The 13,695-nt window shown below is 49.5% G+C and overlaps 4 protein-coding genes across 4 annotated transcripts; 3 read left to right on the forward strand and 1 right to left on the reverse strand.

Moving 5' to 3' along the window:
• Positions 1 to 3,011: 3,011 nt before the first annotated feature.
• VTN00DRAFT_2897 (uncharacterized protein) lies at positions 3,012 to 4,694 on the forward strand (the record flags this gene model as incomplete). The annotated part of the gene is made up of 3 exons (XM_069429153.1): positions 3,012 to 3,392; positions 3,506 to 3,753; positions 3,809 to 4,694. 3 exons carry the CDS (start codon positions 3,012 to 3,014, stop codon positions 4,692 to 4,694), a joined length of 1,515 nt encoding a protein of 504 aa, XP_069283309.1.
• Positions 4,695 to 5,479: 785 nt separating this feature from the next.
• VTN00DRAFT_2898 (uncharacterized protein) lies at positions 5,480 to 8,659 on the reverse strand (the record flags this gene model as incomplete). The annotated part of the gene is made up of 2 exons (XM_069429154.1): positions 5,480 to 7,547; positions 7,596 to 8,659. 2 exons carry the CDS (start codon positions 8,657 to 8,659, stop codon positions 5,480 to 5,482), a joined length of 3,132 nt encoding a protein of 1,043 aa, XP_069283310.1.
• Positions 8,660 to 10,533: 1,874 nt separating this feature from the next.
• On the forward strand, positions 10,534 to 11,858 carry VTN00DRAFT_2899 (uncharacterized protein; the record flags this gene model as incomplete). The annotated part of the gene is made up of 2 exons (XM_069429155.1): positions 10,534 to 10,706; positions 10,763 to 11,858. 2 exons carry the CDS (start codon positions 10,534 to 10,536, stop codon positions 11,856 to 11,858), a joined length of 1,269 nt encoding a protein of 422 aa, XP_069283311.1.
• Positions 11,859 to 12,358: 500 nt separating this feature from the next.
• Positions 12,359 to 13,125, forward strand: VTN00DRAFT_2900 (uncharacterized protein; the record flags this gene model as incomplete). Its single annotated transcript, XM_069429158.1, has 2 exons — positions 12,359 to 12,403; positions 12,541 to 13,125. 2 exons carry the CDS (start codon positions 12,359 to 12,361, stop codon positions 13,123 to 13,125), a joined length of 630 nt encoding a protein of 209 aa, XP_069283312.1.
• Positions 13,126 to 13,695: the final 570 nt, after the last annotated feature.

Here is a 13,695-nt window from a genome sequence, read left to right on the forward strand (position 1 = left end):
TAGCCCTTTCAACCGTTGCAGGTACTGTGTGACTTCAGGATGTGAAGTCTACCCTACATTCCCATTTTCAAAGAAGGGGATATGGAGTGCACCATGGATTGCGGAAAGTAGAAACCCATATGACATAGACAGAAAGAAGTATATCTGTTGCGGCCCTACAAAGAGGACCTGCATAAAGAATCGAAGAGACAAACAGATCAATAAAAGAGCGGCTTTTATTGTATACTTCCTGCCTGTCGCAGCTTCAGCTGCTCTCTTCTCAGGTTTGGTTTTATACCTGTTGCCGTTCCGTATGCCGGCTAATTTTGCAGTGCAGGAATCAAGTGTATGATCGTTTCATTGTTGTTTCTTCTCCGTATACGCCGCAGAGATAGAGTGTTTAGGATCTATTGTCGCCCGCTGTTGATGGACATGTTCCTGTTATCCTCTCTGTTTTTCGTTTTTTTCGGAAAAAGGATGCAAAACCTGAGATCTGACGATCTTAGCTCTTATCCATGACGATTAAAATGTGTTCTGTGAGAGTGGTGTGCATACCGCTATTGACGAACGGCGGTTTATATATCGACAATATCTGCCTCGTTTGAATGAATTCAGGACAAGAAGGATTCGCTTCTACAAAATTGGGTAAAGATATCCCAAGAGAAGTCCTCCTTGAGCGCGACATGCGCCACAATTATATGTCCGCATGGGCAAAGTAGAACGGCAAAGCGAGGCACTTGTTGGCTTCTCTGATACGCAAGTAGATAGTATCAATATATAACTGGAAGGTTTTAAGAAGGTTCGAAGGATATCCTCTCTGAAATAGCCGGAGAAAGGAACGGCGCGAGACAAGGAGGGGCTCGCCGGCTGTCCAAGAAGGGAAAATTTGGGCTAGGTCGCAATCGATCTTATGAAGGACGGTCTTTAATATGTTAGTTTCTAGTTTAAAGCGCCTTCCACTTGGGCGCGCCAACTCTGGTTATACCTTATTTAAAGAACTGTTAGACGTCGGTTGCAGGGCCATACAGTGATTCCGAAACAATCCAAGTGCGAAGGGGACCTTTTGACGTTCAGTTGCTACTATAAACAGGGTGTTCCGTAAATCTTGTAAGGCAACATGTCAGTTTTCAGTTGACATATACTGCAGTTGGTAGAAGGCTGTGCTACAGAAGAAACGATGGAAGGACACGCAATATATTGTCGATGACGAAGTATAGGTATGCATGAGTATATATTCGAGTCCTATATACATTATCATATCCTAGGTACAACGTGCCCTATTACAAGGGCAGCAAGTCATGCCGTGGATAGGTAGACAAAGAAAGAGAGGAGCAAGAAGAAAGGATGAGCAAGCAACTGGGCGAAATAGTCACTCTTTATACCTCTTTCCTTCACGAAAAGTAACGCAGTGATAGTGGCAGCTAGAAACCCCCACTTTTACTGTATATTCCCTACATAGTCATACATACCGCTCTTCATGTCCTGTAGTCAAAGTCACCATTAACAGTTCCCATTTGTGAATAAGGGGTGAAGTCTGAAAGATAATGCTGGCAGAATACACAGCAGAAAACAGATCACATCATGGTGAATGGGTTGCGATGACAAATAAAGAATGGAGAGATAAAGGTGGTGTGAGCAAGAAATAAGACTGTCTGTGTTGGGACAAAAGATGATCCTGAAGTGAGAGCTCACCGCCTTTGTATAGATCTAGATCAGTGACAGAGAATCCTGCACAGTGAAGAATATAGTGACTTAATCTATAGGATTGCTGATGGATTTCATTGTCTATTGGAGCTGGTGAGCAAAGAAGACTTAGGCTGCAGACATTAACTGTTGACCCATGGTATCTGCAAACAGAGGCAAAGAAAGTGCAAAGGTAGAGGTAGTAAAGAGCGTTGTAGCTGTTTTTCTATAGTACTTGTAGAAAGATATTAAAATAGGAGTTACAACTCGGAGAAATCAATGCGGAGGAATAGAATCGTCACATATCCCTGCGGCAACATTATCTGAGTCATTGGAGTTGGAGATAGGTATTATTACCAGCCGAAATTGGGAGCTTTAGAATATAAACTTTGTTAACGTTCGTTTTAAGGACTCATTTTAGCAGAAAAGCCCACACAATTCCGCTTTCATGGGAGCTCTTGTCGGTGTCCCAGGTTGCTCGAGGTCTTGTCAAATGTAACAGATTCTATGACAGCTTGTTGAATGGCTTCAGATATCTCCGGCCGGCCTGAACGCTTTCCATCTTCCACATATTCCATCTTGATCCGGGGGTCAACTTCAGGATCGAATCCGCGCTCTCGGGCCTTCATATTCAAGTATTGAAGGCTTCAAACAGGCATTCCGGTAATCTTAGAGACCTCCTCATGCGTATACTTCTTTGTAGCCAATAGAGTGAGAGCTTGAACTCGAAGGGCTAGAGGGTGGGATTCGGATCGAGGCATCGAATTCGGGTGGTCGGACGGCGGAGGCGGTGAAAGCGGTAAGAAAGGCGGTAGGCAATTCTACAGGCAGTATACTAGATAGGTCGGTCAAAAGGTCAGTAAATAGGTTCGGTCGATATGAGCAATATATACAGTAGGGAATTGAGGACCTCGCCTAGTCAAATATGATATTGTTCGGACGAATTTGATGAAGCTGGAGTCGCTGGAGCGCCTTAGGTAGCCCCTGGAACGGACGATAAGCTTGTGGACTAGGCCGCGGAGGAAAGAAGGCGGTGAGCAAAAAAGAGGGTTGAAAACATCGGCAGCAAAGGCAGCTGATCACGTGGGACGCTTTGTCCGGAGCACGCCAGTCACATGTTATCCAGCGGCGCACACCGCCCGCACGGCAGAAAAACTTATGGTCACATGACCAAGAAATTTACACACAACTTCGAGGTTTGCGGGATTCGGGCAAAGCAGCGGAGCGGATTGCGGATTTCTATTTCCCTGCCCCTGTCGTTCTGAGAAAAGGGATCATTTTTGATAAAATATTCTGGATTTTAATAATTCTCTAAGATACCCTTAAAGAATCAGAAAAGAACTGCCAACATGCCCAAGGCAACCACTCCCCGCTCCGCCGCCGCTGCGCGCAGGCACAATCCCCTCGCCGACGATATCCTTAACGCCGGCCATTTGCGCACTAAGTCCAGCAAAGCCGGCAAACGCAAATCGCACTCTAGTGACGATGAGAGAGATCAGGAGCACTACATTGACGCGAAGACGTCGCGCAAGATCCTGCAGATTGGTCAGGATCTGGCGGACGAAGATGAGGCGGAGCGGAGAGCCGCAATGGGAGAGACTGGAGGGAAGATAAACACCGCATTCGATTTCCAGTCGCGGTTCGAGGATGAGGAGAAAATGTCAGATGATGAGGACAAGTTCGGAGATGATCAGTGGGGTGATGAGGAGGAGGAGGAAGTCGAGGAAGTGGTATGCTTCTTTATACCTCTACCCTGCTGCTACTTCCTTCATGAATCCTACGAACACACAGAAAAAGATCCGTAGTGTTTGTAATTGTGAGTGTACATACTGATTGCCTCCAGGAAATCGACCCCAATGACCTTGATATGTTTCACAAATTCCTTCCTGGCGGCGACCAAGATCCCATATTTAACCCCGGTCAGTCTGACGCCGAGGGAGGCGAGGGCACGAACCTGGCCGATCTTATTCTCGAAAAGATAGCAGCATATGAAGCCAAGCAGGCGGGCGAGAACGGGCCTCATATCCAGGGAGGTGGGCCCCCAGAAGATGCAGTCCAGATACCTGCGAAGGCTGTGGAAGTGTTCGAGAAGTAAGCATCTTGTCTATTATCGAGCCATTCGAAGTTATATACTGATCAATCCCAGAGTTGGAATGCTCCTCTCTCGCTACAAATCTGGACCTCTCCCTAAGCCCTTCAAGATTCTCCCCACCCTCCCACACTGGTCGGCTCTCCTTGACATCACCCGCCCTGAGAACTGGACTCCAAATGCTATCTATGCGGGAACCAGGATTTTCATCTCATCCAAGCCAGCCATAGCGCAGGAATTCATCAACACTGTCTTGCTTGAGCGCGTCCGCGACGACATCCGTGAGCACAAGAAGCTTAACGTGCATATATACAACGCTCTCAAGAAAGCGCTGTACAAGCCCGCTTGCTTCTTCAAGGGTCTGCTCTTCCCTCTCGTCTCGAGCGGCACTTGCACACTGCGTGAAGCGCACATCGTTTCCTCGGTTATCGCGCGCGTATCCATTCCCGTCCTTCACTCTGCGGCTGCCCTGCTTCGCATGTGCGACATCGCCGCCGAGATGACCTCCGCGACGCTGTCGTCGGAAGGAACTGGCGCCGTCAACATCTTCATCCGTGTCTTCCTCGAGAAGAAGTATGCGCTGCCGTACAAGGTCATCGATGCCCTTGTGTTCCACTTCCTGCGCTTCCGCGCCATCGATAACGACACCGAAGACACCGAAATGAGCGGCCAGCTTCCCTCGGCTTCGGCCGCCAAGAACTTCAAGCTCCCTGTGCTCTGGCACCAGTCGCTGCTCGTCTTCGCGCAGCGCTACCGCAACGATATCACTGAGGACCAGCGTGAGGCTCTGCTCGACTTGCTGCTTGTTCGCGGACACAAGGATATCGGACCGGAGGTAAGACGCGAGTTGTTGGCAGGAAGAGGTAGAGGCGTCGTCGTCCCCGAGAACGAGGGACAAGGCGCCGCTGATGCCGGCGACGATACTATGGATGTGACGATGTAGATGCCTCTTCACCAGAAGCGCCTCATCTTTGAGTCCTCATGTAAAAAGGATGTCGACATGTGATGATTTTGATCTGATATGTACATGCTTGAAACCGGATTGGGCGTTGCTTATTTTGTGGATTTTTTTTATTCCTGCATATACCTTGCGGTGTTCGGAAGACTACTGGTTTCCTATTGGGTTTTCAAAACAAGTGGATAGTCGCACACAAAAGTGCTTTATTGTTGATACTGGTGCTGAATGAAAAAGATACCATTGAATTCCAGCGATTCATTATCTCGCAGACTACAGTCATAGTCGTAAATCCTTCCATGGTGTGACCGCACCTTCCGCCCGGCCCTGTTGGGTGCTTCTAAATTGCGACTTGACCGCAGATAGGATCCTGACATTTGGTTAGTACGGCGCAGGATTGGATCCAAAATTGGAAGATAATCTAAATGCAGAGTGGCGTGTACAATGGCTCAAGATCGAACTAAGCTGAGGAATAGATAGTTCAGACGACGAAAATGAGTCATGTCACTTCAAAAATCGTATATATATATGTTATATGATAAGCATAAATGGCTTCATATATGTCCAGCCCAAAATCTCAGTTCACCCGCTTCAATCTTCTAGTAATGGTCTTTTTGTGAGTAGATTCGTCTTTACTCGCACTCAGGACCACATCCGACCAGAATGATGATAGGTCGAATTCATAACCGAAAGAGACCTGCCGCAAATCGTTCATGGTTTTTCAGCACCCTCCCAGAGGTCACATCTGCTTTGCGACTGGGGAAGGAGACGCTTCATCGATTCAGGCCCGCCATTGCGAGGGCCTCATCCGTAAATTTCGTGATCTTCGGCAGCAAAGCAGACATTCTATCGTCCGTTCTTCTGCTAGCCCCTTCATGGCGCAGTGTCCTGGTAATGTCGTCGAGTTCCCGCTGTAGATCGACAAACTCGTCATGGTTTCTTTTGCTCTCATCTGAGCGCGCTTCGCCATCAGCCATCCTCTTTTCTCTCTCAACTTCGACTTCAGCCTCGCGAAGTAGGGTGGAGAAGTTGCATCTGCGGTATCGTTCCACAAGTTCCTCAGACGTAGGACGTGCGCCCTTATCGAGAAGCAGGGAGGCGTTTGCTTCACACCCGCGGAGAAAAGCCATTTCGAGTGGGGTAGTTGATTGTTCGTCTTCTGCATCAATATCTGCTCCATGCGAAAGGAGGATCGTGATGATATCGGGTCCAACTTTAGGGTCAGCGACACGGGCAGCTACATGCAGCGGAGTAAGGCCACCAGAATCTTTGTGATTAACGGCAGCACCATGTTCAAGAAGTAATTCCACAATCGCTGCCGAGAGGTTGGGATTTCTGAGAGCCAGGTGAAGGGGTGTCTCCGCATCATTGTTGCGTGCGTTGATGTCCGCACCGTGGCGGAGTAGCAGGTCGATCACTTCGGGGCAGTTTTGGTAGAGACATACTGAATGCAGTGGAGTATTTCCATCATCGCTGGCTAGATTAGTGTCTGCTGAGTGTTGAAGCAGAAGTTCGACAATACGAATCAATTTGGCGCCTTGTCCAACGGCATGGTGGAGTACTGTCTCCCCTACATCGTCCCTCGCGTTGATGTTTGCACCGTATCGGAGTAAGATCTCCAATACTGCAGGTGCGTGCTCCGGGAAGGAGATGATCCAGTGTATGGCATTTTGACCCATGTCGTCAGCCGCCTCAATATCTGCACCGAGGTCCAGTAGCATCCGGATAGTGGACAACCGGCCCTTGAAAACGGCGTCATGCAAAGCAGTGAACCCTAGAGGTGCTTTCGCATTTATATCTGCACCTCGTTCAAGTAGAATTCGAACCGTTTCGAAGTTCTCTACAGAGGCCGCGCGATGCAAAGGAGTACGGCCCATGTCGTCTCGTGTGTGAACGTCTGCACCTCGATCAAGTAACATCGTGATTAAGGCACGAACGTCGAACTCGTTTTCTGCAGCCACAAGTAGAAGCAATGACAGCATATCCTCGGAATTGGGTGCCTCCCGATTTTTGTCTAGTAGCAGTTCCACAATTCGGCATAATCCCAGCCGCACAGCGAAGTCAATAGGCGCTGTTGGATGTGTCAGTTTAGTAGCCGGTGAGCTTGCAGTTATATAGTAAGCCTCGCGCGACGCGTCCCAGATACGCAGGGAGTTAGAAAGGCAAACAGGAGAATCGAGAAGTTTTATGCACATTATCTCCAGCTGCTTTGTCCAATGTCCTGGATCAATTATCCTTGCATGTAACGGCCAATAGTGTGCGGCATACTGGGCTAACGGCCACTCATTAAACGTGTTTTCATTGAGGGAAGTTTCCGTATCGAACTGCAAAATATAAGCAAGACAAGCCTCGCAGATGAGCTCCTGGGCAAGATTCTTGGAAAGCCAAAACTTCGACACAGTGCTGTTGCGGATATCTTCAGACACAAGATACTCTTTCACAGTCGCATGAGCAAACACGACAACCTCAACGGTTTTGTAATTAAACTGTTTATCGCAGGGCCACAGCGTCTTTCGCGTTGTTATCAGACTAGAACAGATTCTGCGCACTTCTCGAGGGCTTCTGAATCGTAGAGTAATGTCAACAGAAGGGAATTCCCCTTCATCACCGCAGTCTATGGCCACAACTTCCGCAGCCTCGTCAAGTGTGAGCGCTCGTTCCGAGTAAGCCAGCCAGCAAAGGAGCCATTGCAGATCCTTTTCATCGTTTTCATCAACTGCCGCCAATATCCGTTCGTATACTTCAAAGACCCTTCTAGGCAGAGAAGCAAGAGATTCCTTAAGATCCTTGAGTCGACGGCTCCTTCGGATAAGTTCAAGCTGGCGTGTAGCTAGAAGAAACCTTAGACGGTTTGAATTAGCTAGTCGCAGAGTAGACGAGCGTACTCACATCCCGTTAGCCTTCTCTGTAACATTGGCCTCGATATCTCGTTTCACGTCCACTGGCCATTCTCTTAACCTTATATCCTTCTTGAGTTGACCTTGGACATAGAGTTTAATGTCACCATCTATTCTATCCTCAATCCGTATTCTGTGAGTCGTTACTTGTTGAAAGAATTCTTCGATATCGTCTTCAAGGCGACTGAAGACGATAAAATGAAGGCTGCTCAATCTCCATTCCACCATTTGCAAGATCGTATCCAAAAGATCCTCCCTTTCGGGGCATTCGTCAAGGCCGTCGATGGCAATGTAAGCCTCTGAAAATTCGGATACCAGGCTCTGAAGGAGATTTTCCAATTCATCCAACGTAGGACCACGGTCCTCGCATTTGCATGTATTGTACAGCAGCTCTACCTCAGCAAACTCCTGACCTAACCTTGCCCAGAATTGACAAATTAAAGCTCGTAACAGATCTTCACGCGCATGCTTGCGCTTCTGGTCACCAAATGAGAAGTAGAAATAGCCAATACCAAGACTCTGGTCTGTCCTACAATATTCAAGGAGGCTGTCAACGACTGTAGAGCATAAAACAGACTTTCCAGAACCCGGTATCCCGTGCACCCACAGGAAGGAGTATGATTGGGTCTTCCATTGGGTGAAGTCAACGCCGTCGAGAAGCCACTTGCCTGTGCCGGGTTGGCGCTGTTTCTGCAGAAGCTTGTGGAAGGAAAATGTATCAATAGGATCGAGCCAGTTTCTGATTTGCTGACGGATGTCATCAACACGGCCCTGAAGCAGAAGCTTTATATCAGACCCGGTTTGGGAGACAGATGCTTCTATCGCGTTTGATTTATAGGCCAACATGGACATCTCCTTCCCAAGTGCAGAGACCTGCGTCTGCGTGGTACCAGAACTATCGAGCAACAAGATCTGGATAGCTAAGGATACGTTGTCTCGCATCTCAGCAACCGTTGCCTGTAATTTCGACAGCGTACTGTCCTTGAACGGGTATAGGAGTCGCTTTCCCTGCGCTAACAGCTGTTGCCGTAGACCCTTGGGAGAAGAGGCGTCCATGAATTTCCTAAGTTCCTCTTCCAGGGAATCATTGCCTATTCTGCATGATTGTATGTTTTTCTGGATCTGTTTCACTGCCTCTGGGCTGAAACCGTATCTCTTTATAGTGTCATCCAACGCTTGCAACGTGTTCTGCAGGTCCTTTATCTGGGTGCATGTTGCCTGCGTTTCTTCCCGAAAGTTGCTAAAAGAGTGATAATACCTGAGCAACGAATCGCAAAGCTGAATACCCAGCGAGATCACTCCGACTGCAGTTCCTAGGATATCCGCCATTGTCGGCCAGGGAAGGGATGCGCTTCTGATATCGAGAAAAGACAAAGCAAAGAATTTGCAGTTTGTAGCTCCTAGACACCTGCCTTCTTGACTTTGGCAAAAGGTTGCACTGCATGCTCCCAAGCCGCAGCCCTGCGGGGCAGTGAACCTGCAGATGCTGCGGCAATCCATCGTGGGACCAATGGCTGATCATGATGAAGCGCTAGTCTGGCGAAGATACATGTTGTACATGTACATTCGACTACCGGTAAATGTTGGATGGCAGTGTCTCGTCATTTATGCACCTGATTTAGCCTGATAGGAAAGAAGGTGCAGTTCTGGAGTCGGAAAGCCAACAGGCACCTGATGCTAGTAACGGCACATGCTTATGCTGACGTTCAGCTCAATCTATCATCATTCCTTGATGAAGTGTATTTTCGAGTTTTGGCATGGGCTCATTCTGACTATAAATATCACAATAGATATTGAAGATGAGTAGACGGGATTCCTAGTCTAGGCTCATTGATCCCGAATCGGTGCGCCCATACTTGACACCTGCAGTGACATTGTATGTACTGGAGGACATATTCGTCAAGCTCAGACGGAACGCGGAGAAATACTACCTAAGACAACTCACTCGTTGTTGGCATGTTGGTAGCATTGTTGGCGACACGGAGTGAACTCCAATAATAGGCGACTCCGTGGGCTGTGTCTGGCAATTTGTGTACTGCATAGTGTTTGTGAGACTCAGCTGAATCCAGATCCAGAACCGAGCCGCTGTCGTGGCGAATCAAGCACCTGCGGTTGAAGGAGAAGAAGCTCCATGAGTCCTTGCACTTCATATGCCGCCTGCAGAAGACCAATAATGATCCCTTTGAGAGCGGCTCGTGTTACGGCAGCGTTAGTCTTGCGTACGTAACACGAGGGGCATTCAGAGTACTCGCTTGTTCTCCGTATGGATGAAACGGCGGGATCGAGGGCGTTTCAAGTGGGTTCGGCGGTGGGCTCGTCATTCCAGGGGGCACAGCTGGGGCCAGACTCGCCCCTGACAGCGCAGAGTTTACCTTACAGGACAGGTAATGGTCCGTAACAGCAGAAGAGTCGGTGAAGGGCCTGATACCTGCTTCGCCTGCCAAAAAGTGGGTAAAAATAGTAGGCGCCTGCCAGCACAGCCTGCACGGCCCCCACGTATCCCGCTGTAACTTCGTTACTCCGTATCCAGCGTACCATACCGGCCCCCGACACGCCGGGACCGCGCCTCCCTTGCGGCCGATGTGACCACGCTGGCCTTTAAAAGAGCCGCGGCTCTCCCTCGACCACCGCTTCCTCTGACCCTCAGGCTTCTACCTCACAATCTTCTGAACACCTGTCCTTTCCAGTCTTCCTCGACTGATTCGTCTCAATTTGTACTGGCCATCGGAGTCATGCTCTGGATCCCACCGTGATGACACCGTGGCCTCAGTCGCCTTGAACATTCATCAAGTGGACATCCTCGATCGGTACTCTCTACCAACGACTATACGAAGGAAGATCCCGAGAGAAACGCGATCACGAGCTCGACCGAGGACAGTGTACCCTGTCCACTGCGCATGATGGATAACCTGTTCTCTCCGCTGGACGCCATGTCGGCCACACCAGGTCCGGAGATTCCCCAGCTGACTGTCTCTCCCGCGGCAACCTCTCTGAAAGCCCCCGATATCAAGGAAGAGACCAAGCCAGAGGAGAAGAAGCCAGTGAAGAAGAGGAAGTCATGGGGTCAGGAACTCCCGATTCCCAAGACCAACCTCCCACCACGGTATGTCTGACTGCATTACATCAGCTTAATGATGTCGAGTACTAACAGGACTTCAGGAAACGAGCCAAGACGGAAGATGAGAAAGAGCAACGTCGCATCGAGCGGGTTCTTCGGAACCGTGCTGCTGCGCAGACCTCTCGGGAACGCAAGAGGCTCGAGGTAGAAAAACTCGAGGGCGAGAAGAAGAGGATCGAGCAGCAGAATGAGTTCTTGCTTCAGCGCCTGGCGCAGATGGAAGCGGAGAACAGCCGTCTAAACCGGCAAGTCGCTCAGCTGTCTGCTGAGATTCGCGGTTCCCGAAGCAACACCCCGAAGTCTGTCTCTTCCACCACAGCCTCTCCAACTCTTACTCCCACCTTGTTCAAACAAGAGCGTGATGAAGTCTCTCTCGACCGAATTCCCTTCCCGCCTCAGTCCATTACCGCTTACTCCCCGAGCATGAAGCCTTCCGATCTGGCTGAGTCCTCCGACATGGCACAACATCCTGCAGCGATGTTGTGTGACCTGCAGTGTCAGTCGCAGGACTCGAAGGATCTGGGAGCGCGCTTCCGCTTTTTGACCTCGGATCGGGCCATGAGTCTCACGCTGCAGGCAACTCTGCAGCTCCTCTTTCTGACGATGACTTCCGCCGCCTATTCCAAAGTGATTCATCCGCTGAGCCAGATTCTTCACTCGTTGAAGACGGGCTCTCCTTTGACATTCTCAACGGAGGAGATCTATCAGCATTTCCCTTTGATTCTCTGGTTGATTTCGACCCCGAGCCTGTCGCCCTCGACGGCGTCGACTCGTCGATCGGTCTTCCGGATGAAGCTTCTCACCAGGCTCCTGGAGTGCAGCCCAGCCTTGGCGCGTCCACTTCGCGATGCGACGGGCAGAGCATTGCAGCTAGCGGCTAGTGAGCGCTTCTCCCAGAAAACTGGATCGGCAGCCGGTGGCCCGACAGAGCAACAGAATTGGGAGTTGTTATTGACTTTGGCGTGGGCGATTGATTCTCTTGGAAGGAAACGTCGGAGGCAGTATTCGAATGGTCAGTTCCGGGTCAGGAAAGCCCGATGGAGTAGCTATGAGAACCATTACGGGAGTTCACGGAGTTCAGGGAGTTTGAGACCTGGCGAGAGTCTCGCGTATCTACTGACGGGGAAGCCATGCTGAAGAGCTAATGTATACTAATACCGAAATGAATTATAATAGAGCTTAATGCTTCATCACGATCTTTCTTGTAGCTTTGATGATATTTAGAAGTAAAGCGATCGTGCCCAGTGTGATGCGTTTTTTAAACGGCTGGAGTCCTGAGACCTGGAAGTGTCGCCTAAACTAGCAGCCCTTGTTTGACTACTCACTGCACGTTTAAAGACGGACGTTTGTAAATAAGCCTAAATGCGCGTAGTATGTATCATCCTCTCTGTGACTGATACGGAGGAGTCTACTATCTAGCGTCTGCTATCTCAAGACACTGGAAGAGGTGCAAGTTTGCCGCATGACGTTGCCTGCCAAAGTGCCATTGTCCAGAACTTCTAGGCGCCGAACGGACCGCGGGGAGATGGCTCCGATGTTGCCTCCGTCCTCCCCCTCATTCAGCTTTCATCTCAAGTTCCACCCACCTCCCAATATCAGTCCGCGATTCCTATGCTATTTAGCTGCACTCTTTCAAAATGGTTCAGAGGGATCCTATTTTCGAGGCACGTACCAATGTGAAGGTGAGGAATATCCCCGCTTTCGTCTACTTCACTACCTAGTCATCGTGCTGCTTCGCCGGAGCAGACCTTTCATCTGATGTCCTACTTCATACACTTTTTCCGAACCTTGCTAATTATGGGTTTCGTCCGGTTGACAGCTGCATTCGAACCGTCTAAAGAAGGAAGCTGCCCGCGCTGAAGCGACGTACAAGTCAGAGAAGGCTAAGGCCGATAGGGCTATGAAGAATCATGAATTCCAAATCGCACGAATCCATGCAGGCTCGGCAGTGCGTGAAAAGAAACGGCAGGTGACACTCAAGGCGGAGGCCGCCCGCGCGGACGTTATTATCAACGAGCTCAAAGCCGCCCAGAGCACGCGCGATACCTCCCGAACCCTTGCACTAGCCTCCAAGGGCCTGGATGCTGCCTCGAAGAGCGTCAACCTTGAAAACCTGTTAGCCCATGCGAATAACTTTCTGGCCCGTTCTGAAGACTTCAAGATTGCCAGCAGTGCCATCGAGAATGTTGCGCAGGGCGTTTCGATGCAGGAGTACGGCGCGGAAGGTGAATCAGAGGTCGATAAGTTGATGGAGCAGCTTGCAGATGAAGCAGGCGTGGATCTGCGCATGGCGCTTGAGGCAGATTCCGCGCCGAAGGAGGACGTCAAGGACACAAAGCAGGCAGATGCGGAAATTGAGGATGGGCTTGGTGCAAGGTTGAGGGCTCTGAGGGCAGGAACCTGAAGAGTTTCGACTATGAAGTTTTCTGTCTTGTTTCCTTCGATGAATCTTGCGGTGAAAAGGTGGGATAAAGACCGTTACGTGCCATGTCACAGCCTTCACAGCCATCTATTATGTGGCACACTAGGAATTTTCCCACGCTTGATGGTTCTCATCCGTCTCATCCACTGATGGATATTTCATGCTTATGCTTTCCAGTCATGTCTGATATCACCTTCGCGGGTTCGTCCTTTGTGTTTCAAGCCGTCTGTCCATGCTCTGAAACTCATATATACACCCTTCTGCTGCTTGCATTTTGTCGTTTACTCGGTCATGAGCTTTTTCCTTTCGCCTCCTTTCCCCTCTGAGTTGGAGAGTTGTTCTAAAGTTCAATGTGCCCATCTACTTGGTTTACAGACTACTCATCGGGATGGTGTCTCGGGTGTCCTGGCGCAGAAAACAGAGTGTCTTCTTGATTCCTTATTTCTGCACATAGGACCTTGTCCAGCTCGAACTCTGATGCTGTCTTATATTAATAAGGAACGAAGCGACTATGTCTTACATATATGATATCTCTTTGCTTTATTTGTATAC

The sequence above is a fragment of the Thermoascus crustaceus genome (assembly GCF_041956765.1).
Source record: "Thermoascus crustaceus strain CBS 181.67 unplaced genomic scaffold VTN00scaffold_11, whole genome shotgun sequence".
NCBI classification, from domain to species: domain Eukaryota; kingdom Fungi; phylum Ascomycota; class Eurotiomycetes; order Eurotiales; family Thermoascaceae; genus Thermoascus; species Thermoascus crustaceus.